This window comes from Balaenoptera ricei, chromosome 13 (genome assembly GCF_028023285.1).
Source record: "Balaenoptera ricei isolate mBalRic1 chromosome 13, mBalRic1.hap2, whole genome shotgun sequence".
NCBI lineage: Eukaryota > Metazoa > Chordata > Mammalia > Artiodactyla > Balaenopteridae > Balaenoptera > Balaenoptera ricei.
This window is the reverse complement of record NC_082651.1, coordinates 56,455,282-56,479,814: the sequence shown is the minus strand read 5'-3', so window position 1 is coordinate 56,479,814 and position 24,533 is coordinate 56,455,282. Positions and strand designations below refer to the sequence as shown.

General features: G+C 42.1%; 1 protein-coding gene across 2 annotated transcripts in view; it reads left to right on the top strand.

The window, feature by feature from the left end:
- EML6 (EMAP like 6) overlaps positions 1-24,533 on the top strand; it is a 311,591-nt gene that overhangs the window by 259,200 nt on the left and 27,858 nt on the right. The window contains exons 26-28 of one of the 2 annotated variants that reach the window (XM_059942770.1): positions 4,717-4,918; positions 5,017-5,158; positions 24,524-24,532. In XM_059942770.1, the coding sequence (XP_059798753.1) occupies positions 4,717-4,918; positions 5,017-5,158; positions 24,524-24,532 (353 nt within the window). The remainder of the gene's footprint in view (positions 1-4,716; positions 4,919-5,016; positions 5,159-24,523; position 24,533) is intronic. The other variant, XM_059942768.1, reaches the window with a different exon arrangement.

The window sequence follows — 24,533 nt, the reverse complement described above, 5'->3', positions numbered from 1 at the left end:
CATTGTTTCTGGCTTCTTTCACTCAGATAATGTTTCTGAGATTTCTTCATGTTGTGTGTAACAATAATCCTTTCCTTTTTTAGCTGAGTGGAATTCCATTGTGTGGATATAGCAAAGTTTGTTTATCCACACAGCTGTTGGTAGATACAGGCTTTTCCCATGTTTGGTTATAATGAAGCTGCTATGAACATTTTTGGACAAATCTCTGTGGACATATATTTTTTTTCTTTTAAGTAAATATATAGGAGTGGAATTTCTGGGTTATTGGGAAAAATGTGTGTTTAGCTTTTTAAGAAACTGCCAGATCTTTTTCCAGAATGATTGTATCATTTTACGTTTTCACCAAAAATGCAAGAGATTTCCAGTTGATAATTCAGTGTTGTCAGACTTGTAAAATTTAGCTGTCCTGAGGAGTAGATAGTGTGATCTTATTGTGTTTGTAACTTACGTTTCCCTGATGACTAATCATGCTAAGCACTTTTTCGTTTGCTTATTGGTCATTTGTGAAGTGTTTGTACAAATCTTTTGTCCACTATTTTACATTGGGTTGTTTCTCTTTTTATTCTTGAGTTCTACTGTGTAAGATTTGATTGAAGAAAAAGTTTCATAATTTAAAAGCATTTGAAAATCACTAAACCATATAAACCACTTTGATAGTATCACTTCTCTCCTTCTTTTTTTCCATCTGATTTTCGTGGCACTCTTTCCCTCCCAAATTCATGGACCCAGGCCGATGAACATTTCTAGCATAGTCACTCCTCCAATGCTCTGTGTGTGTTGGCCACACTTCACCCTCTGTGATGGACTGAATGTTTGCGTCCCTGCCAAAGTTCATATGTTGAAGCCCTAACATCCAATGTGACTGGATATGTAGAGAGGGCATTTACAGAAATAATTAAGGTAAAATGAGGTCATAAGTGTGGGGCCCTGATCCAATAGGATTAGTGTCCTTATAAGAAGAGACACCAGTGAGCTCACTCCCTCTCCCCATGCACACTCACACTGAGGAAAGGCTAGATAGGAACTTTCTATGTGCTCAATATAAGGGGTCCACAAGCCAGCGGGAGAGCCCACACCAGAAGCCAAATTGGCTGGCACCTTGATCTTAAACTTCCCAGCCTGCAGAACCATGAGAAATAAACATCTGTTGTTTAAGCCACCCAACATGTGGATTTTTTTATGGCAGCCCTACCAGACTAAGACAGCATCCCATTGCAGTGTTCTAGCACTGAATACCATGTCTTCAAGTCTTGGTGATGCCTATGAGACTGTATTATCATCACGTAGCTCTTTGTCCAAAATTCAAGTTCCATTTGTTAGAGTCTAATGTCATGTCTTCTTCTTAACCCTTTTCCTTGTTCTCCTTTCCTACGAGTTACTAGATCTCTCTTCTAGGCATTTTTCAATCCATGACAAACATAAGTCCTTATATATGCAGTTTTACAGTTTAAAATCTCAATGTGGGTATTAGTCCCCTGATAATCACATTGTTTCCAGCCTCCATAAGATAGACTCTCCTTTGTCAGAGCCCACCCATTTGTCCAGTACCTTAAACCACATCCCAGAAAACCTGATGCTGTCCTTTAACTCCATGTGTATAGCTAGCCGATTGCTTTCCATAGCCTCCCTTCCTTTCCAATGCTGTTCCCCTTCACTCTATCAGAGAGGTTAAGATACCACCATGTCGTTTACATTTTTTATTTTATTTATTTTTTTAAACATCTTTATTGGAGTATAATTACTTTACAGTGGTGTGTTAGTTTCTGCTTTATAACAAAGTGAATCAGCTATACATATACATATATCCCCATATCTCCTCCCTCTTGCATCTCCCACCCTCCCTATCCCACCCCTCTAGGTGGTCACCAAGCACCGAGCTGATCTCCCTGTGCTATGCGGCTGCTTCCCACCAGCTATTTATTTTACATTTGGTAGTGTATATATGTCCATGCCACTCTCTCACTTAGTCCCAGCCCACCCTTCCCACTCCCCATGTCCTCAAGTCCGTTCCCTACATCTGTGTCTTTATTCCTATCCTGCCCCTAGGTTCTTCAGAACCATTTTTTCTTTTTTTTTTAGATTCCATATATATGTGTTAGCATACGGTATTTATTTCTCTCTTTCTGACTTACTTCACTCTGTATGACAGACTCTAGGTCCATCCACCTCACTACATATAATTCAGTTTCGTTTCTTTTTATGGCTGAGTAATATTCCATTCTATATATGTGCCACATCTTCTTTATCCATTCATCTGTCGATGGACACTTAGGTTGCTTCCATGTCCTGGCTATTGTAAATAGAGATGCAATGAACATTGTGGTACATGACTCTTTTTGAATTATGGTTTTCTCTGGGTATATGCCCAGTAGTGGGGTTGCTGGGTCGCATGGTAGTTCTATTTTTAGTTTTTTCAGGAACCTCCATACTGTTCTCCATAGTGGCACTATCAATTTACATTCCCAAACATTTTTAAAATCCACCCTCAAGTTGTTAAGTTTCCTTCTCAGAATGTCAAAGGCTCTAGAGAATGGTTCTTCAAAGAAGAACCTTGTACGTAAAAGTTTACAGAGAAACTATATGTAAAATGTTGTGAATGTGGGACAAGGGTACATAGCTTTCATCAGATTCTCAGGAATTTCTCACCTAAAAGCAGTTAACAACCAGCACTCTGGAGACATATTCTAGATTCTCTATTCTTTCATGACCCAATGGAAGAGGAAGGTTGTGGTAGTGAGTCCTGATGGGTGTTACAAAAATGCATAGTTTGGCATGATGACCCAGAAAGACAGCTCATCTGACCTGCTGTGCCAGGTCTCCAGGAGACTCCGTCCCTAGGCCCTCAGGGAACCACCAAACACCCTGCTCCTGGGGGAGCAGCTAGCTTCCTGGAACCTTCTAGTAACTGTGAATTCCCATTATTGTGCTGTGGAGCAGTGATCTTGTTTCCTATTCTGAGAATCTTGAATCATCTCTGCTAAAAGAATCTCAGCTTTGTTAAACAGCTTCAGTGACTTAGAACTTTTTCCTCTTTCTCTTTCTCCTGTTTGGCACTTTCTTTTGCCCTGCTACCTAATTCTGATCACTTTAGAATATTTTTTCCTTCGTATCTTTCTTTTTGGTTTCTTCTATCCTATCTCAGTGTAGGAGTATAGAGAGGCATTTCTCAAGCTCTTTCACTTTCTCCTCTTCTCAAGAGACCAGCTTACATTTGTAGTTGATAAAATGGGTCGGTTCCCACTTCCAGGAGGAAGACCAGCAGGACACATGGCTGTAGCCACTCTGACTGTCCTCTTTGTTTCCATGCCTTCTGGATCTCACGTGGTCACACAGTTGTTTCCCTTGGAAATCCTTACTTTGCTCTGCCTATTCTCTAGCAAATAGTGGCTCTGGAGGGCTTCCTAGAAATGCTGCCTGCCTGCTTGCTTCCCTAATCTTTCTAGACTTAGTACTCTGCCGAGGGGTGGGCACTTCCACTCTGCTGTCAGCTAGGGGTCAGCCAAATACACAGAGATCTTGACCAAGAGTTTTCAAAGTCACGCACTCTCCTGCCATGCCTCTGGGCTGGTTTCAGGTTTCCCAGCATGCCCGTCCAAAACCGTCTGGAAGCCTCTTGTCAATGATTGAATAAAGTTTTCATCTGAGACACCAGTGGCCCTCGCGTGACCTCAGAAAGTGCATGCAGCTTCCCACGTTGCCTAAGGTATTCCCTGGGAGTCACTGAGAGGATGGAAAAACTCTGCCTCTCTCAGTGGCTCCTGCTGGAGCTGTTTTTGCCAGGCTGTGGCTCGTGTGTCAAAAATGGAAGCTGGTCTCTGGTGCCAGCATGGGCTTCTCACCGCTTGTCAGGACTGCACCGGGGTGAGCAGCTGCTCTCACCTCACCCTCACCCTTCCCCACTGGGGTGCTGTGGCCTGGGTGCCAGTCTGAAGAGCTTTCAGTAGTGACTGATAAATTGGGTTCCGTTTATTTGGTTACGTTTGTTTAAAAAGGAGCTTACTTTGTTTATTCGTGTTTGTTTTTTGTTTTTTAAGGTGCCACGTCAACTTGTTTATTAATTGGATTTTTCAGTTCATGTCCTTTATTTTGAGGGGGGTTGATGTTGTTTGTTTTTTCCTTTTCCTTTGAGCTTACTTTGTTTTAACATCAATTACTTGAGCGTATCTAGTGTTAGGAATTGTTTCCAGTGTCTGTGGCAGAAACTGTTGAGTTCATTTTAAATCTTACTTGCTGCCCCAGGATCGTAAGAAGGCCCTTGCTCTTCTGTCACAGCCTGGGCTGTGATACCAAACCTACTGTGGGGGATGACTAGGGAGACACTTCTGATCTCAAATTTCAGCCAGACTCGCCATCAGGAGTTTGCACTAGAGACCTATGGAGAATGCACATTTGATACTTGAGAGGAGCAGAAGCAAGCTTTTTATACTTTCTTAGACTCCTTCCAGAAATAGGTTCTGTAGCTTACATTGTATTCATTCCCTCACAGACTAGCTGTTGAGGACCTACGAGGCAGGAAATGCTTTAGGGAAGAAAGAGAGCTAATCCCTGCCCTCGTGGAGCTTACACTCCAGAAAAATATAGGGAAATTACTACTCACATGAATCGTTTCCTTTGTATCCAGTGGAAACCACTCTAGAGAGTAATAGGGATGAAAGAGTCCAGAAACAGGAACAATGAGACTCCCAGTGGGGTCATCGCCACTTTCCGGCTTTGCAGGGCCAGCATGCGAGATTCAAGAAGTACGTGGGGCACAGTGCCCACGTCACCAACGTGAGATGGCTGCACAACGACTCTGTGCTGCTCACGGTGGGCGGTGCCGACACGGCCCTGATGATCTGGACGAGGGAGTTTGTGGGGACCCAGGAGAGCAAGCTGGTGGACAGTGAGGAGTCGGACACTGACGCAGAGGAGGACGGAGGTGAGCCCAGCGCCTTGTGCCGACCGCGCCTTCCTCCACACCCCCTCCTGCACCACCGCAAGCCAACTCTGCTCCCTTCCCGTGTCTTTCTGTTTGAGGCTATGACAGTGACGTTGCTAGAGAAAAGGCCATCGATTACACCACCAAGATCTATGCTGTGAGCATCAGGGAAATGGAAGGCACCAAACCACACCAGCAGATGAAAGAAGTTTCAGTGGAAGAAAGGTATGGTGTTGCCAGGTTTGCTTGCATTTATTACACTTGACAAGAAACTCGTTGAAACCAGAGTGCATTTTCTTTGCCCTCAAAGTTGCTACTTAAGCTAGTCTTTATTTATGTATATGCAGAGTCTTAACCTACACACAGGCTTAAGCTGAGGGAAACTGCCCACAGCCTTTAATGTGAGGAAAGGGTGGGTTACACTTTGCAGAAGTCGTTTATGGAAAATGACTTGCTTAGACATGAGATTTGGTTAGGCCAGGCTTCCCTTTGCCTAGAGAGGATGTCAGGGCAGCCCAAACCTGTCCTGAATGTGACGGCTGATGGGGGAGCATGCTGACTCGGGAGGTGGGGGCAAGGCAGGCTTCTAAGGTCTAGGAGGAATATCTGTGGATTGTGAAAAATAATCTTCCATTCTGCCCAGAGTCTGAGCACTACACTGTATCACTTGGTGTGCCTTCTCTTACTGTGTCTTCACCTGCCCAGATTTGTTCAGGCGTGTTTGACCATTCCAGGCCTAACCAATTTGATTTTGTTGCTGTGGATCCTCTGTGTAGAAAGAGGGTTTCTGGTATTATTTTGGTGTGCTTTCTGATGTGCTACTGTAAGTATTGATAAAACACTTTAGCATTTCTAAAAAACAAACAAAAACCCATAATTACTACAATTACTTGATTTACCATATTCATACTAAGGAGGATAAATATTGAATAAAAACTCTAACATCTAAAGAGAATTTCATGGATCTCAAAGATGTTTAAGAATTCTCTGTGGGCTCTTTCCACTGACATGGGTTCAGTGTTCACATGTACCCTGGTCCCATGATGTATAATTAATGCGGTTCAAGTTGTTTTTTGCATTCAGCATGGCTTTCTGCCTAATAAGTATTTACTAAATCTAATCTATCACCTTTTACTATTAGGTGGAAATTTAAATACAAAGAAATAAAATGTCATTTCCCCTCCTGCTTCAGTTTAGTGCCAGATGTTAAAATAAGCCTGATAAATGGTGGGTGTGCTACAGGCAAGAAGATTGAATTGATGCAAAAAAAAACACCCCTAATTCTTCCTTAGCATCTTTGTTAAATGTTACTATGAGGGTTCAGAGTTCTCTTTTAATGGAAAAAATAAAAAGAGAGATTTTTCTGCAATAGTCTGTAAATTATAGTTTATTTGCTTGCGACATGGTTTTTTAGTGGGCACAAAGAGGAAATATTTTTAAAGGAACTAATTCTAAGAATAAAGAAAGAAAATTTTTAAAAAATCATATGCACATAAGTACATGAATAAGCTTCCCACTTAAATAATCCACTCTAAAATAAACATTTGGCCTAAATTACACATTCTTTTGAAAAAAAAATACCCAACCTTTCCAATTTCACATAACATTATGAAATGAGTTGACTTGGCTATTATTCCAAGGTTGCTTCTGGCTGATTGCTGCAACTCAGTGATTCATCATGCTGAGATTTAGACTGGCCACTAAGATATAGAAATCTAATCACATTCCTAAATCCAAACACTACAGCTAGTTTCTAACCTAAAGTAAGGTTCACCTGAACCTCTCTTGGTCTTGGTGTCTCTTTGGGCAGGTCTGTAAAAATCTCATACCTGCCCAATTTAGGAAGAGCTAAGAAAGGTGAAGATAGAGAGGACCCTAAGAATTTTCAGTCTTAAAATTCAGAATTTTGAAGCTCCCTCATTTTCTTCACCACACAAGATCGTCATAGATTAGCATACACAGGATTGACTTTTTTTTAATATGAAAGAAAAAAATGCTTCATAGTGTTATGAGATACAGGGGTAGGCATTTCACCACTTTACTGGCATTTAAAAAAATAATTCACACCAGGGTGTAGTGAGTAAAACATGCAGTGAAGAATACAGTTTTAAGATATAAATACAGGGTCCAAAGGAATAGTCAAGCCTTTTCTATACATAGCAGTGTCTTCGATAACTTTAAGAAGCCTTGACAGCATCAGTTCCCAGAGGGCGCTGTAACCATAGAGCAGGATGCCAGCTGCACAGCATGCTGGGAGCTAAGCAGGACCACACCAGGAATGGGCGAGGGGAGAAGGGGCAGTACGTGGTGTCTGAATTAGCAGCCTCCAGGGGCATGAGTGAGTTCCTAATCAGAACTGAGAACAAGCAGTCTCCTCCAATCCTTGTCAGTAATTTTAGGGAAGCTTGAACCTCAGAGACAGGACTGTAGGCAGCTTCCAAGCTGCAAAAGAAAGGGGTGCCAGGCAAGGCAGGCATTCAGAGAATTTGTGAGAAAGCAGGATGAGAGAGGGAATGTGGGGCAGGACCAAGCCCTTGGGGTAGGGGGGACTCCAAACAATGAGTCAGGCAGACAGCTTACCTGAGTCCTCCACCTGGAGTGCAAAATGGGCTTCACAGACTCCAGCATGAGAGAGAGGCAAATGCTCAGCATCTCAGATGTCAGGTGCAGGGGGCCAGGCAGCACCCACGTTCTCCCTGGGAATATTCAGGACTGTCAACCTTGACACTGCTCCCTTTGACTACTTCAAGCCCTACTGACCAGGGACTGTCCTTGAGCTTCCCTTCATTGTTCCCTTCTGTGTCTGCATTCAGATACCTGGGTGCCTGTTCTATGTACCTGTGCCGAGGCATGCACCAATAAGACTAACGGGAGACAAATACTTGAGGACCACAAGAGATACGAGCTTGGAACACCCACTCAGTGCAGGGACTTATTTTGCCTCCTACCAATGTTTCAGGCAGTCCTACTTCTGGTTTAAATCCCTTTCCGCCTTAGAACCTGTGAGATGAGTGTGGCGTCTGTCAAGTTGAGAACAGTGCCTTGAAGGCAGCTGCACATTATGTATCAGTCAGTTTTTAAGCAACTGAATTCCTACTTCCTAAAACTTATGATAGTCATAGATTGTTTCTAATTAGACTCATTTGATTTTTAAGTAGCTGGAAGGCTTTTGATTATGCTTTTTTGTATAATTCTAACACATAGTGAGTTCTTATTCTTCAGAAGCCATACGATCTTCAGTTTCAGTCTTTCAGGAGGTGGGAAAGCTGAGAGAAATGTGTAATTGCTCTCAGAAGAATACTAGGCTACGCCTACCAATATGTAGTCCCTTCCAGGTGCTTACCGAGCATCCTGGTGACCCACTTCAGCTTTGCTTTAGCACGCCGGACTGCCCTGCTTCCTTGACCCAGCCACACGTGTCCAGCTAGCCCCTAGCCTTGCGTGAGCTGTTGGGTCATCCTGGCGCTCAGCAGCCATCTGTGGCATGTGGCTGGGGAAGGTCAGGAAGTCTTTTCCAACGTCAGGAATCCATGCTTCCAGAACCTCGTCTAGTGCTCAGAATGCACGCTCATCTTTGGTTTTCCTGTCCCAAGCAGGGAAGCTGGTCTCTGTTGAGTGCACATTAGTTTGTTCCCCATAACTACTAGAGATCGCTTTAATTATTGTAGACCTGAAATAGAAAACAGTACTCTCAAAAAGTCATAAGGTTATATGGATATTTTAAATGTAACTTTTTTTTTGCTTTGTTTGAATAGGAGCTTTTTTCCTGTCTTTGCACCATGTTATGTATTATATTTCTAAAGACTACATTGGATACTCTTGTCTAAAACTTCAGAAATCTTTCTTTTCTGGTTTTGATTCTTGGCTCAGGCTCCCTAGAGTTGGCTTCAAAGAATATATAAATATAAGACACCTAATATCTTAGATAGAATTTCATAAAAGTGGTAGACAGTGAAAGGAATAACCTAAGTCTTTCACACTTGGCCTAAACTCTCTGTGTCAGTTGTGACCCCAGCAAGAAGGAAAGATACTCTGAAAAGGAAGTAATTTGGGGAGAGCTTAAGGAAGGGACTGTTAGCAAAGGTGTGGGCAGGATTAAAAGAAACAATAGGGGGGCTTCCCTGGTGGCACAGTTGTTAAGAATCTGCCTGCCAATGCAGGGGACACGGGTTCGAGCCCTGGTCCGGAAAGATCCCACATACCGCGGAGCAACTAAGCCCATGCGCCACAACTACTGAGCCTGCGCTCTAGAGCCCATGAGCCACAACTACTGAGCCCACGTGCCACAGCTACTGAAGCCTGCACGCCTAGAACCTATGCTCTGCAACAAGAGAAGCCACTGCAATGAGAAGCCCTCGCACTGCAACAAAGAGTAGCCCCCGCTCACCACATCTAGAGAAAGCCCACATGCAGCAACGAAGACCCAACACAGCCAAAAAATAAAATAATAAAATAAATTTTTAAAAAAAGAAAAGAAAAGAAACAATAGGGATGGGGTAGCACCTTGGGGATAGTAAGTCATTACCATCCCAGGGACAGAAGGGGCAAGGGCAGGAAGCTCTTGCCAGACATGGAGAAGGTAGCTGTGGGAGCAGGCCACCTTACAGGAGCTGAGACCTAAGGGGGAGGGTTGAAGGTAACTAGCGTGAGTCCCAGCAAGTAGGTACTGAAGGAATAGATGCCTCAATTGCGTTCTCCTCTCACTCACTAATCTTCTACTGGTGCCTCTCTTTAGCTGAATCCAGTCAGAACCTGAAGGGCAAGACAGTCCATTGATACAGTCCACAACAGCCCAGCCATGGAGGGCACAGAACAGGAGAGAAGGGTGGAGGGTAGATTTTGGAGGGGCGCATGGAAAATATCGGCTCATTCTCCTTTAATTTTTTTCCTAATGGAAACTGGTGTTATTATCACAGGAGAGAACTTCAGGCCATTTTAATATTGAACAGTAATTACTATCCTTTATAAATGCCTTTGAATGTGTAAAGGTGTTTATTACCTAATATTATAACTGTATATATACAATCAAAGATGGCAGTAAATACAGCCAAATCAATATCAAGAATTATTAGAGACACTTAAAACTTTACCTAATTTAAGTGGGACAGTTTTGATGAGCCATAGTTTTTACACCACTGTCTAGGAGTGCCTCAAGAATCGACTCATAAAAGATGAGAATTACAGCTTTTTATAAAATCAATATTTTATAGTCACATTATATTTTTATATTCCACAGTATCATTTTTGCATTATTTTATTTTATTTATTTATTTATTTTAATAGATCTTTATTGGAGTATAATTGCTTCACAATACTGTTTTAGTTTCTGTTGCACAACAAAGCAAATCAGCAATATGCATACACATGTCCCCATATGCCCTCCCTCTTCAGCCTCCCTCCCATCCTCCCTATCCCACCCCTCTAGGTCATCGCGCAAAGCACCGAGCCAATCTCCTTGTGCTATGCTGCTGCTTCCCACCAGCCAACTATTTTACACTCGGTAGTGTATATATGTTGTTGCTACTCTCACTTTGCCCCAGCTTCCCCCTCCCACCCCAAGTCCTCAAGTCCATTCTCTATGTCTACCTCTTTATTCCTGCCCTGAAACTAGATTCATCAGTACCATTTTTTTTTCTTTTAGATTCCGTATATATGCGTTAGCGTGTGGTATTTGTTTTTCTCTTTCTGACTTACTTCACTCTGTATGACAGACTCTAGGTCCAGCCACCTCACTACAAATAACTCAATTTCATTTCTTTTTTATGGCTGAGTAATATTCCATTGTATATATGTGCCACATCTTCTTTATCCATTCATCTGTCAGCGGACATTTAGGTTGGTTCCATGTCCTGGCTATTGTAAATAGGGCTGCAATGAACATTGTGGTACATGTCTCTTTTTGAATTATGGTTTTCTCAGGGTATATGCCCAGTAGTGGGATTGCTGGGTCATATGGTAGTTCTATTTTTAGTTTTTTAAGGAATCCACATACTGTTTTCCATAGTGGTTGTATCAATTTACATTCCCACCAACAGTGCAGAAGGTTTCCCTTTTCTCCACACCCTTTCCAGCATTTATTGTTTCTAGCTTTTTTGATAATGGCCATTCTGAGTGGTGTGAGGTGATACCTCATTGTAGTTTTGATTTGCATTTCTCTAATAATTAGTGATGTTGAGCATCTTTTCATGTGCCTCTTGGCCATCTGTATGTCTTCCTTGGTGAAATGTCTATTTAGGTCTTCCACCCATTTTTTAACTGGGTTTTTTGTTTTTTGATGTTGAGCTGCATGAGCTGTTTGTGTATTTTGGAGATTAATCCTTTGTCTGTTGTTTCATCTGCAAATATTTTCTCCCATTCTGAGGGTTGTCTTTTCATCTTGTTTATGGTTTCCTTTGCTGTGCAAAAGCTTTTAAGTTTCATTAGGTCCCATTTGTTTATTTTTGTTTTTATTTCCGTTACTCTAGGAGGTTCCACAGTATCTTTAAAAATAGTGTTTAAACATCTTTGGCCCATCTCCAGAGATTTTTATTTTCACATTAAGACAAAAAAGCAGAAGTTAGAAACTTAAAACTATGGAAATGTTTGGTACCAATATCCATTTTCTTGTGTGGATCAAAATACCATGCAACCCCAGTTTTGCCTCCTGTGGTAACTGGGTGATGACCACAGAAATGAATCACAAAAGCATTTTCTTAATTTCTAGATAGGATCTAATAATATCTCCAAATGTGGGATATGGTCTTTTATTAAAATACAAATATGCGGCTTCCCTGGTGGCACAGTGGTTAGGAATCCACCTGCTAATGCAGGGGACACAGGTTCGAGCCCTGGTCCGGGAAGATCCCACATGCCACGGAGCAACTAAGCCTATGTGCCACAACTACTGAGCCTGTGCTCTAGAGCCTGCGTGTCACAACTACTGAAGCCTGCGTGCCTAGAGCCCGTGCTCCGCAACAAGAGAAGCCATTGCAATGAGAAGCCCGCGCACCGCAATGAAGAGTAGCCCCCACTCACCACAACTAGAGAAAGCCCATGCAGCAACGAAGACCCAACACAGCCAAAAATAAAATAAATAAAAATTAAAAAATAATTTTAAAAAAACATTAATTAAAAAAAATCCAAATATGCTGACCAGCCATTAGTCTTCCTAGTTGCACCTGGTGGGGCCATGTCCCCACCTCCTCCTCACCTAACTGCTTAGATTAACCATCTGCATGGGGAACAGTAATAATGGAGATTTTTATTTAATTTATTCAGTTGGAACCTGTATTCAGACAAAACTCCAACTTTATGATAAAAGATACAAAATAAATACAAATTAAACTATTTTTATGGAAATTGGCATTAAAGTATTCACTAATTTTTATTTTTCTAAGTGGATGTACTAGTTAGCTGAGGGATTGTTTTCTCAATGCACCTCAGTCAGCAGTCTGTATTTTTCCAGGGTCCTTTATTAACAAGTGCTGAGGCTTGCAGCTTCTGGCTATCTGTCCAGGGATGAATAAAAGAATGTGGGACTTAACCCCTTCTATTTCTACACCATCTTTATTACATCGTCTTGCGTGTTATAGCATTTTCCACCTTTTACAAAAAGAATGAGAGGTTCAAACCCTCCACCCCTGTTTTCTCACCTTAGAAGCTGCATAACTTACAGTCACAAATCACAAATCAAAATGCCAAGCTAAAGCATATTTTTTTCTTCCCTCAGAAAGGCTTTGGGCTTCCTGCTAGCCTCTACTGTTTATCTCAGACTGGCAAGGTCATCTCTCCCTTTAAAAAAAAAAAATCTGAATTAGAAAAGTTAGCTTTTAACACTTAAATTGTATTGTCTTAGCACTGGTTTGATGTAGTTTACTTATAAATTATGGGTAACTCTAGTAATTGTGTGTATGTGTGTATACCACAACTTTTTTGTCCATTTCATTCATTGATGGGCACTTAGGTTGTTTCTATGTCTTGGCTCTTGTAAGTAATGCTACTGTGCATATAGGGGTACAGATACATTTTCGAGTTAGTGTTTTTCATTTCCTTTGTATACAATCCAGAAGTGTAATTGCTGGATCATATGGTAGTTCTATTTTTAATTTTTTGAGGCTCCTCCGTACTTTTTTCCATAGTGGTTGCACCAATTTACATTCCCACCAACAGTGCACAAGGGATCCCTTTTCTTCACATCCATGCCAGCATTTGTTATCTCTTGTCTTTTTGATGATGGCCATTCTAACAGGCATGAAGTGATATCTCATTATGGTTTTAATTTGTATTTCCCTAATGACTAGTGATGTTGAGCATATTTTCATGTACCTGTTGGCCTTTCATGTATTTTCTTTGGAGAAATGTCTATTCAGGTCCTTTGCCCATTTTTTAATGGGGTTATTTGGTTTTTTGTTATTGAGTTGTATGAGTTTTTAAATATATTTTGGATATTAACCCTTTGTCAATATATGGTTTGCAAATTTTTTCCCATTCCATAGATTGTCTCTTCACTTTGTTGATGATTTCCTTTACTGTGCAGAAGCTTTTTAGTTTAGTTTAGTCTTATTTTTTATTTTGTTTCTTGCCCTTTAGGTGTTGTATCCAAAAAATCATTACCAAGACTCATATCAAAGAGCTTTGTTCCTATATTTTCTTCTAAGAGTTTCATGGTTTCAGGTCTTACATTTAAATGTCTTTAATCCATTTGGAGTTAATTTTTGTGAGTGGTGTAAGCTATGGGTCTGGTTTCATTCTTTTACATGTGACTATCCAATTATCCCAGAACCATTTATTGAAGACACTGTCTTTTCTCCATTGAGTATTCTTGGCTCCCTTGTCAAATGTTAGTTTACTCTATATGCTTGGGTTTATATCTGGTCTCTTGATTCTGTTCCATCGGTCTATTTGTCTGCTTTTATGTTGATACCATACTGTTTTGATGACTATAGCTTTATAGTATAGCTTGAAGTCAGGAAGTGTGATGCCTCCTGCTTTGTTCTTCTTTCTCAGGATTTCTTTGAGTATTCAGGGTCTTTTGTGGTTCTGGATAAATTTTAGGAGTGTTCTACTTCTGTAAAAAATGCCATTGGAATCTTTTTCTTTTAATATAAATTTTTATTTATTTATTTATTTATTTATTTATTTATTTATTTATTTATTGTTGGCTGTGTTGGGGCTTCATTGCTGCGTGCAGGCTTTCTCTAGTTGCAGCGAACAGGGGCTTCTCTTCGTTGCGGTGCATGGACTTCTCATTGCGGTGGCTTCTCTTGTTGTGGAGCACAGGCTCTAGGCATGCAGGCTTCAGTAGCTGTGGCACATGTGCTCAATAGTTGTGGCTCATGGACTCTAGAGTGCAGGCTCAGTAGTCGTGGCACAGGGGCTTAGTTACTCTGCAGCATGTGGGATCTTCCTGGACCAGGGCTCAAACCCATGTCCCCTGCATTCGCAGGCAGATTCTTAACCAGTGCGCCACATGGGAAGTCCCACCATTGGAACCTTGATAGGGGTTGCATTTAATCTATAGATGACTTTTGTAGTATTGACAATTTAACAATACTCTTCTAATGCATGAACATGAGATACCTTTCCATTTATTTGCCTCTTCCTCAATTTCTTTTATCAGTGTCTTGTAGTTTTCAGAGTAGAGATCTTTCACCTCCATAATTAAATTTATTCCTGAGTATTTTGTTTTTGATGCTCTTGTAAATGTGGTTGATCTCTTTATTCCTTTTTCTGAAAGTTTGTTGTTAGTATATAGAAACACTACTGATTTTTCTGTGTTAATTTGTATCATGTAACTTTACTGAAATCATTGATTAGATTTAACAGGTTTATGGTTGTCTTTAGGATTTTCTGTATGTAAAATCATGTCATCTGAATATAGAGACAATTTTATTTCTTCCTTTCCAATTCTGATACTTTTATTTCTTTTTCTTACCTGATTACTCTAGCTAGGACTTCCAGTACTATGTTGAATAGTGTGGCACCCTTGTCTTGTTCCTGATATTAGAGGAAAAGCTTTTAACCTTTCACCATTAAGTATGATATTAGCTATGGGCCTGTCTTATGTGGCCTTTATTTTGTTGAGATATGTTCCTTCTATTCCTAATTTGTTAATAGTTTTTATCATGAATGGATGTTGAATTTTGTAAAATGCTTTTTCCACGTCTATTGAGATTATCATATATTTCTTTTCTTTCATTCTGTTAATATGCTGTATCACACTGATTGATTTGCATATGTTGAACCATCCTTGCATCCCCAGGATAAATCCCCCTTGATCATGGTGAATGATTCTTTTAATGTGCTGCTGAATTCGGTTTGCTAGTATGTGATTGAGAATTTTTACATCTGTATTCATCAGAGATATTGGCCTCTACTTTTCTTTTCTAGTAGTGTTCTTTTCTGTTTTTGGTATCAGGATAATGCTGGTCTCATAAAATGAGTTTGGGAGTGTTCCCTCCTCTTCATTTTTTTGGAAAAGTTTGAGAAGGATTGGTGTTAATTCTTCTTTACATGTTTGGTAGAATTTACCAGCGAAGCCATCTAATTCTGGGCTTTTCTTCAGTGGGATAGTACACATATTTTAAAGTAGAAATCCTCACATTTAAAATTTTTAATTTGAAATCAGTCTCCATCTTGGCCATTTTTTAAAGTAAAAGTTAGTTAATGACAGTTTTATATCAACTTTATTATTACTACCATTACCTCCCCAACATTTGAAACCTTTCACATCTTTCCATTTCCCTTGTTTTTTTGTTCTCGCATCTCTGACTTTTACAAAAAGAGTTGGCTCAGTGAGAGTCAAAGCAAAATTTAGCTGCCCTTGGATTTTCTCTTACCCCTTAAAACCTTAGTAGATATCCAGTGTTTACCTGGAAAGTGGCTGACTGCATTCTGGCAAGGGCTTCAGGCAATCAGAAGTGGGATTGGTGGACTTCGTTGGTGGTCTGGTGGTTAAGACTCTGAGCTTCCACTGCACGGGTTGTGGTTTGATCCCTAAACCAGGGATCAGGGAAGTTCTGCATGTCATGGGTGGCAGCCAAAAATAAAAATAAAAAAAAACAAGAAGTGGGATGTGGGATTGGTGTCAGAAGTGGGATTAATGCCACTTCTTTTTTAATCCTAGTCCTGTTGGATGGAGGTCTGAGGATTGCCTTAAGAGTTGAACAATCACAGGCCTTTGTTGTTTACCAGATTAGGAGATTCTTCTTAACCCCTCTCCTCAAACTAGGATGTCATCTCTGTGAAAGCAAAACTTCTGATATACTACTTTATCTCCAAATTTGATAACAGTGCCAGCACTCCGTAAATATTTGTTGAATGAATGAATAAACTCCTTAACAACAAGATTTAGGTTGATTTCCAGTTGATTTCCAACTGACACCCATGGATTAGATATCAAAGTCTAAGATCTTGTCAGCATCTTGTCTTTATATTCATAATGCAGTTTGGAAATTTCTGTCTCTAAATAATGGACACTCCTGGCCCCTTCCAGCTCTCAGGTTAAAGGATTCTGCCTTTAGGCAATTTCAAACAGCAGCCTTAAGTGGAGAGACCCTTACTCCTAAGCTACATCTCTGTGGCATTGAGGGTCATTGTCTCCTTTGGCAGGGAGAATATGACAGTGAGTGTTTAGGAGGGATCTAGGGGATCAGGCAACTTCCCTGCTCAGTCATATATGCTACAAGTTTCCTTTCATGTGGTTGAATGAGCAGTGCCTCCAACAGTTCCCATGGGCAGGGACTCATCCCCAGGCACCAGGGGCCCCTTGCAATATTCACCCATTTGGCTGTCAGCATCTCATTATCTTTCAGTAACCCCTACTTGTGGATTTGCAGGCAAATCAGGATCCTGAAGGGTGATCTTTGTCCTCCCCCTCCCTCTAGTGCCTCACTCTGGGGAGTGTGGTTTGAGCACCCCCAGGCATGTATTGAAGGTGGGGGGGGGGGTTGTGTCCTGAGTGGAATCCTTCTCCCAATCCTCCATGGTGAGGGGACGGGAAAAGAGTGTTTTCCACTCCACAGACTGCCTTCCCCCACAAGGCAACCTCACCCTTCATCCATTTCAGCTAGCCAGTATGAGGAAACACTGAGGTGGCAGTGCCAGAACTATTTTTAGCAGGGGATTATAAAGAAGGAATCTGTGAATACTCTTACATTAATCTTTCAGTCCCTCTGGTACATATTTACTCTCAATCTAGGCCATATGTTCCTTAGGAAATCAAGAAGCTTTTACAAACAAAGATTAGAAGCAGATTCTGAGCCTTCTATAAATGGTGGCCCCCTCTTCTCTGAATTGACAGGTCCTAGCACCAAATGACCTCAAAACAGAGTGGTCTAGCACTAGGGTTTTCCAAACTTTTTCTTAAACCATGCTTATGGCTGAATGGGGAAGGCTCTAAAGCTTATCTACTTCTATTATCTCATATCCTTTCCAAATCAATTTGTACAGATTTGTGAACTTAAACAAAAAGAAAATCCTATGAAGAAAACTGTACAACATGTTTAGGGGGATTGTTTTGCTTTAGTTTTATGTTTTTCGTTTCAGCCCCAAATTAGTAGCTGCCTTTAATCCTTAGTTCCTTAATATATGGGTCCATGGTATCAAGCTAGTTAAAGTTCCACTGAATTATAAACTTTGTCTATGCGACTCTCAGTTTATCAAGGGTCAGTCCTGTGTCTATCATGGTCACCACCATGTGCCTCACACAGTGCCTTGTACATAGTGAACAAATATTTCTTCAGTGAGTAGATGCATGGACGCATTTACTTAGCCTGCTTCTCTGCATATTTAAGTAAATTAATCTGTCCTCAAAATGGTCTACAAATCTGTTTTTTGTCAGCAAACCACTTTTACCTTCGTTTTGTTAGCACCGATGGGTGGTCTTACTTTTGTGGTGAAAGGTGTGACCCATGTAGAATTGAATGATGCCCCATCTTGCCATGGAACTGCTCTTGGTTAAATGATTTTTTATCTTCATACCCTCCGTCCATTAGGAATTAAATGTTTATTTGGTTTAAATCTATTTAAATAACCCGAGGCAAAAAGAACTGAAAAGTTCTTTTTATAGACAAAGCTTCTTAGTCAGCAGATTTACAATGAAACAAAGAACATGCTCCCAAGTGGCAAAGTGTAAAAATATGGGAAAGGTTTAGATAGAGTTCCCTGAATTGAAACAAACCACCATCTATAGGTAATCCCAGTTTCTCTTTTTACCTTTCGTGCTATGTGTGAGGACAGAAGTCCGCTGAGAGAACCTGCCCCCAATTTTTGAAAAATGCCTTATTTTAATCAGTAAATCCACATTTCAAGTTTGCCTGAGGCTTGATGAGCATGATGAAGCGGGACAATGCTCCCATCCATGGTGACATCAACGAATAAACAGCCCAGCTCTCCTGGCACTTTCCTCAGCTTCCGTGGCCTGACAGAAGCCCTTTGTCATCATTGATCAGTAGACGCTTTGTGAGCTTGTAGTGTAAGAGTTTCTAAGAACTGACAGTCATGCTAGCAGGTGCTGCTGAATTTACCGTACTGAGATCTGTTAAAACCACTCCATCCCACGGTGGAGGGACCGTAAAGAGCCTAAGATTTGGTACAGAGCCCTGCAGTTGCATATATGTTGCATGTGAGCTAAGCTCAAATCTCATTCTGGGAGGGTGATTGCGCATGTGGAGGGCAAACAGGGCAATGCTCTGCTACTCCAGAACATTTCTCTCCAGGCTATATTATTCTTCTTCACTGAATCCCTTAATTCTGTGAGAGTTCTACACTCAGAGCTGCCCTGAGCAGGTGGAAGGTGGCAAGTTTCTTGTTCTCTAACGAGGTGGAAGGAACTGAAGTTACAATATCTATTAAACCCCGATATGCTGAAATTAATCATTTCAAAGGCCTGTTGTTTGCCATGTAACTCTTCTGAAAGCTGAATGGTTAGTGATTTTTTAAGGGAATTTAATGCTACCTTCATAAATGATTTTCCCTTTTCACACCCCTTGATTTTCTGTGTTGTTTGAAGCAAAGTAATGACTTCTATGTAACTGATAATTTTAGGAACTTAGCCTGCCATTCATTAGAAAATAATTTGCTCATTTTTTATTACAAAGAATGTTCCAGGGCATAAAAATGCAGAGGTGCTATGAAGTGCTAAAAAATGACTTTTTAATAGATTAACACACCTAGGAAATCATACTCCTACAGTGGAATCAGTTGACTCAAACCCACTCGCGCATGGAGCTAAAGAACATATCACAAATGGGTAAGCGCTTTTCTACCAAGAGGGAGTTTCTCTCTCTCTCTCAGAAGACACTGGCAGAGTTGGGTCCTATTATTTTAATCAAGCCTCTGAACATCTCTCAGACCTCCGTTTGGAGGAATGGGTGATACTAGGGTCGTTTACCCTCCTGCTTTTTACCACTGTGTGGTCCTGATGTGATAACTGAGAAGGTATTTGCAGAAGCAGTTGTTAGGGTGCACGATTTGTGCCCCTTGAAACGATGTCACTGGGTGTAAGGTGTGGAGGATCCGGCTTTCTTGCCAGTGTGTGTGACGCATATCGGCATGCTCTCTAACCAGCCCCACCCACTCCTTTGAAGTTCACATCATGCTCTGCCATCTTCTCCCCCTCCCAGTTCCTGTCGTTTATCAACTTCCTGTCTCTGTTTGGCTAGTGGTCAACTGGCCGACCCCAGTCCTGCTGTGCTGTGGCTTACGTCATCACCCGTAGCTCCTCTCTCCATGACTTACCCTTCTCTCCTCTAGATTTCTCGTTCCCAGAACACCTAATCTTCATCCTCATCAAGACAGCCAGTGTCTAGACACCTCCATTTTTTTAATCAGCTCCCTCCTGGCCTCACTTTTTGCCTCCTTAAATGCCACTCTTCCAGTCCTCTCCACTCTCCATTCCTATATTTCTCCTACAACCCCATGCCTCCACTCTTTTGACTAGAAAATCACATTGGTACCGATTACCCTTACCAGAGTCCTTTCTATTCTCCACCCCACAAAAACTATTCACCTCCTTCCTTCTCCTCCCAGAGGAAGTGAGTCCCTCCTCCTCTTCAAGGCTGGTCCCTCCTTCAAGCTGGTGCTTGGACCCCAGCCTCCCATCCATCCGAGCTCCCTCATCATCTCTCCTCTTTCCTATGTCTCCTCTGCCACTTGCCCAAAACTGGATCCATGTCCTCAGCCAAGAAACACATTCCAGTCTTTCCCATCCCCACCTAACTCTCTTCAGGAGAAAAACAAGACCTTTGGCTGAGCTTTTACACTTATACACATATTCCCACCCTCACGTTCCCTCCCTTTTCTCCTTCTCACCAAGACCTTACCATGTCTCTCCATCACTCTCCAGCCATTCCATCTGTCATGGTGACTCTCTAATTCCCAAATCCAATCCATTCTCCTCTTTGTCTTGTTTAAAGGACAAACTTGTTTCTTCTAGAGTAGCATTGTTCAATAGAAATGTAATGCAAGCCATGTATATGATTTTTCTAGTAGCCAGATTGCAAAAATTAAAAGAGATGGTGAAACTAATTTTAATAATGTATTTTATTTAACCCAAAATATAAAAATGTCTTTTTGATGTGTAATCGATATAAAAATAATTCATATTTTATATTCTTTTTAAATTATTTTTACTAGGTCTTCGAAACCTGGTGTGTATTTTGCAGTTATAACACATCTTAACGTGGACAAGCCACAGTTCAAGTGCTCAAGAGCCGCATGTGGCCAGTGCTACCATATTGGACAGTGCGGTTTTAGATATTCTTCTGTCACTTACCTTTTGGAAACAATCTCTTCTGGCCCTCCTCCAACCTCTCCAACCATTCCTTCTCAGGGCCCCATCTCTGCTTCCTCTTCCAGCCCCTCACATGCTGTTGGTCCTTAGGATTTCACCTTTGGCCATTCTCTTTTTTCACCTTACACTCTCTCCCTGATTCATATATTCCACCTATTGGCTGATGATTCCCAAAGTCATATGTCTGAGTCCCACCTCTCAGTTTAACCTCCAGCTAGTATAGCCAACCCACAGATGTCCAAAGTTTGACATGCCAAAATGGAACTCATCATCTTCCCTCAAAAATCTTCTCCTGTCTCAGTCAGTGGTGCCACCATCCAGCTAGAGGCCCAAGCAGAAAACTGGTGTTCCACTTGAATTGCTCTTCCGCCTTCATCCCCTAGAGCTAATCAATTATAAAGTCTTTGCAGTATACTTCACCAATATTTCCTTAAATATTCACTTGTTTCCTTCTCCACAACCACTGCTTTAGTCCAGATATACATCGTCCCTCTCTTGGATTATTGCACTGGCCTCTTCAGTAGTCTTCACCTTTACTTGTACTTCCTCTACGCCATCCTTTATGCCCTCAATTTTTCACCCAAATAATTTGATGTTCACCTAAAATGGCCAAGTCTGGGACTATACCTCTATTTTGTTAAAAAGGGCTGTGTTATAGGCTTCAGTCAAGAGCATTTTCAAGACAGAAGGGTTCTCTTAGGGTAGCGCATAGTTCCCCTGCCTGACACCCTTCTTTCAACTTCACTTCTTCACTGAGCAGCTCTACAGATGGTTCTAGAAAACATGGGAATACATTTAACAGAATCCAGTTCCTTTTGTTTTGATAATAGAGAGCTCCCATGGCTTTGGAGACTTTTCCTAAACCTGGACTCTTCCTGGAGCAGTGGTTCTTAATTGATCCCAATCCCCCTCTCTGTCTGTCTGTCTGTCTGTCTCTCCCTACAGACATCTTTGAAAATATAATTAAAACATGCCTCCTTTCCCCAGCAAAATGTACAGGTACAAACACAATTTGGCATGTATGTCAGGGGTTTCACTGAGTCCCTGCAGCCCATCCATGTGGGTGATAGATCTTGTTGGAGGACAGTTCTAAAACAGTTCTCACATCACCCGCTGGTTCCCACCTGGAACCAGGATCAAGGATAGCTGGGTTTCCCAAGACATTTTGAAAACTCTTAGAGCATTTTCATAGCACATTTTGGAATCTGAAGAAAGCTACGTTTCCTCCAAGGACACTTTGAACATCCTCTGACTAACTACGCTAAAAACAATTCCAAACTTGCATTTCTTGGCGAAATGTAGCTGAGTTCCTCCACACCCGCACCTCTCTTTATAGAAGCTGCTTGGAACGACTTTGTTTCTCACAGGCTTTCTGAGCCTTCCTCCCTAGTTGGCTCTCACGTTGCGCTCGTCTTGGGTCGTGACTGACTTCCTTGACCTCCTCAGTCATTTCAGAAGCTGCCCTAAGAGCCCTGGCATTGAACCCTCTTCTGTGCATCTCAGGTCATCGTGTACTCTGCTCCACCCCTTGCTCTGCCAGCCCAGCACCCCAGGGAGGGATGGCGGGCGGGGAGGTGAATACCTGGGCGCTGGCCACCCTTGGGGCCCTTTGTGGGCTGAGAGCCTGTGTCAGGGTAACACTCACATGTCTTCAAGTGTATCTAAGCTTTCTTTTCAGCAGCCGAGCTGCTGGGCAGCGGGGTTGCAGCCGAGATTGACCCGTCACGGTCCTTCCATGCCCACAGGGAGCATGGGGCCTGGGGTGGTGACTCCACTCACGGGAGTGGGGTGGGTCTCCAGCAGCTTGCACCCCCAGCACTGGGGAGGAATAGGGCTGCCTCGTGACTTAACACCATGTCACACCCTTGAGCTCCCAGGCCTCTCCTCCACCCTCTCTTCCTCGAATAGCTGAACTCCCGCCCTCTCCAAGCTCAAGCCTGTCCTTCCTCCTCTCTCCTGATTATCCAATTCGCTTGCTCTCTTGCCAGGTTCCCTCCTTAAATTTCTTTCCCAGTGGAAACTCTTTCTCCTTTGTTTCCCCGAGTCTCTTCAGAGCCCCACTTGCCCCCCTGAGGCCCCTTCGTGTCTCTGCTCCTCCCACCCCTCACCCCACCGCTCGCCTTCCCAGCCCTTAACCTCTCTGCACCTCCCTGCTGATTCCCAGTTGCACTCACGGCCTTCCTCCCTCTCCCGTCCTGTGTGCCAGCTGGGAACAACCAGCTAGAAAGAGTTTATTGGACTGAAAAGTGAGTGAATGTTCTCACACACTCTACTCTTTCCCACCTCAGCAAAGCTTTTCAGAGTCACATTTCCAAAGGAATCTGAATCTGGAAGGATTTAGATCCACTGAAAAATGCTAAACCTCCAGCGTTTGGCTGTGTTTGAAATTGTTGGCAGTCCCTACCACATCTGATGTTATGAACCCTGTTTAGAGATGCCTGGAAAGAAGCCTTTAATGCTTGTATTGTGTTTTAACTTGCTTTCCTTTGGAGGCAGGGAATTGTCAAGTAAGTATGCACAGCACTCTGCAAAAGCCCAGGTGTTCGATGAGCATCTAGAACTAAGCGTTCATGCAGAATTCACAACCGTGAAGGATCTATACTTACACTCTGCTGAATTTGCCACAATGCAGGTTTCTGCCTTTTGCCCCCTCATCTTCAGTTTTGAAGCAATACAGCTGTAAACATGCTTGTGAAATAAGAAAGAAACATTCTGAGATTGCTTTACTTTTCAGTTTTTAACTGAAAATCAAGGTGAAAAAAAGCATCGGATTGCCTCTACGTGTATATATGTACACAATCTCCTGTGTATATAAATACACAGTGGTTGTGCTTGTATGCATACTCTGTATACACTGTATAATATGTGACATATTATACAGCCTGTGTATGCCCTGAAAACGAGCCCTGCGTGTAATCTCAAATTCTGCCTTATGAACCGTGCTCTAGTCCCAGTGTCCCCTTGCTCCCATCTCAGACCTTGGCTTGCTTTTGTCATACATTCAAACACTCTTAGGTGGAAGAAGAAACCCACGGATTTCATTTAAAAGTTCCACTAAAACAGAATAAAGAGCAGATGTCCCGGGAAGCGATAATTAATGCGAAGGCAGTCTAATTGTGAAAACTGGCCTGCCCCCGGCCTCCCGCTTTTGCTCAGTTTGGCGGCGATGATGTCAGCCGGGGGTGTCGTTTTGCAGAGATGCGCTCTCTCCCCATTCTTCAGTGGTGATTATGATGCCATTTGGTCCAATTATCACTTATGATTGCATAACATGTTTTGACTGAAGAGTTACTGAGAAAATAAAGCTCCCTTGTTTCACCCCAGCACAAAAACGCAAGCCATTCCAGCAGGCAAGCTGCCCTCCCAAGAAACACTGCGAATTATTAGGCTAAATTATTAGTTGAACTTGATTCAGAAACAAAGCAGCCATTGTGCCTAACTAACTCCCAACGACATCCAGGAGGATGTGATTGTTTTTCTGACAACAAGTTTCTCCCCAGCACACTCTAAAATAAGCAGAGGCCCCAGGCGCATTGGCAAAGTCCGTAGAGGGTGCGGAAGCAGTGACAAGGCTTCCTTTTTTCTCCCTATCCTGTAGGCGCTTTAGTGCAGAGTTTGCCCAGAGACGCCAGGGTATGAGCTTTCTGAATTTGTAGAGCGGTGCACTCTTTCATTTCTGCTTTAGTCCTTTGCTGGCATGCTCGGGAAGCATGGTGTGTGCCACACAGGAATGTCTGTTCACTTGGACGATGCTTGTGCATGAGTGAGACGGTTGCTAGTGTGGCTCTGACCTGTACTAAGTCTCTCACTTGGCTTTGTGTGCTGCTTGCAAGGGGATCCAGG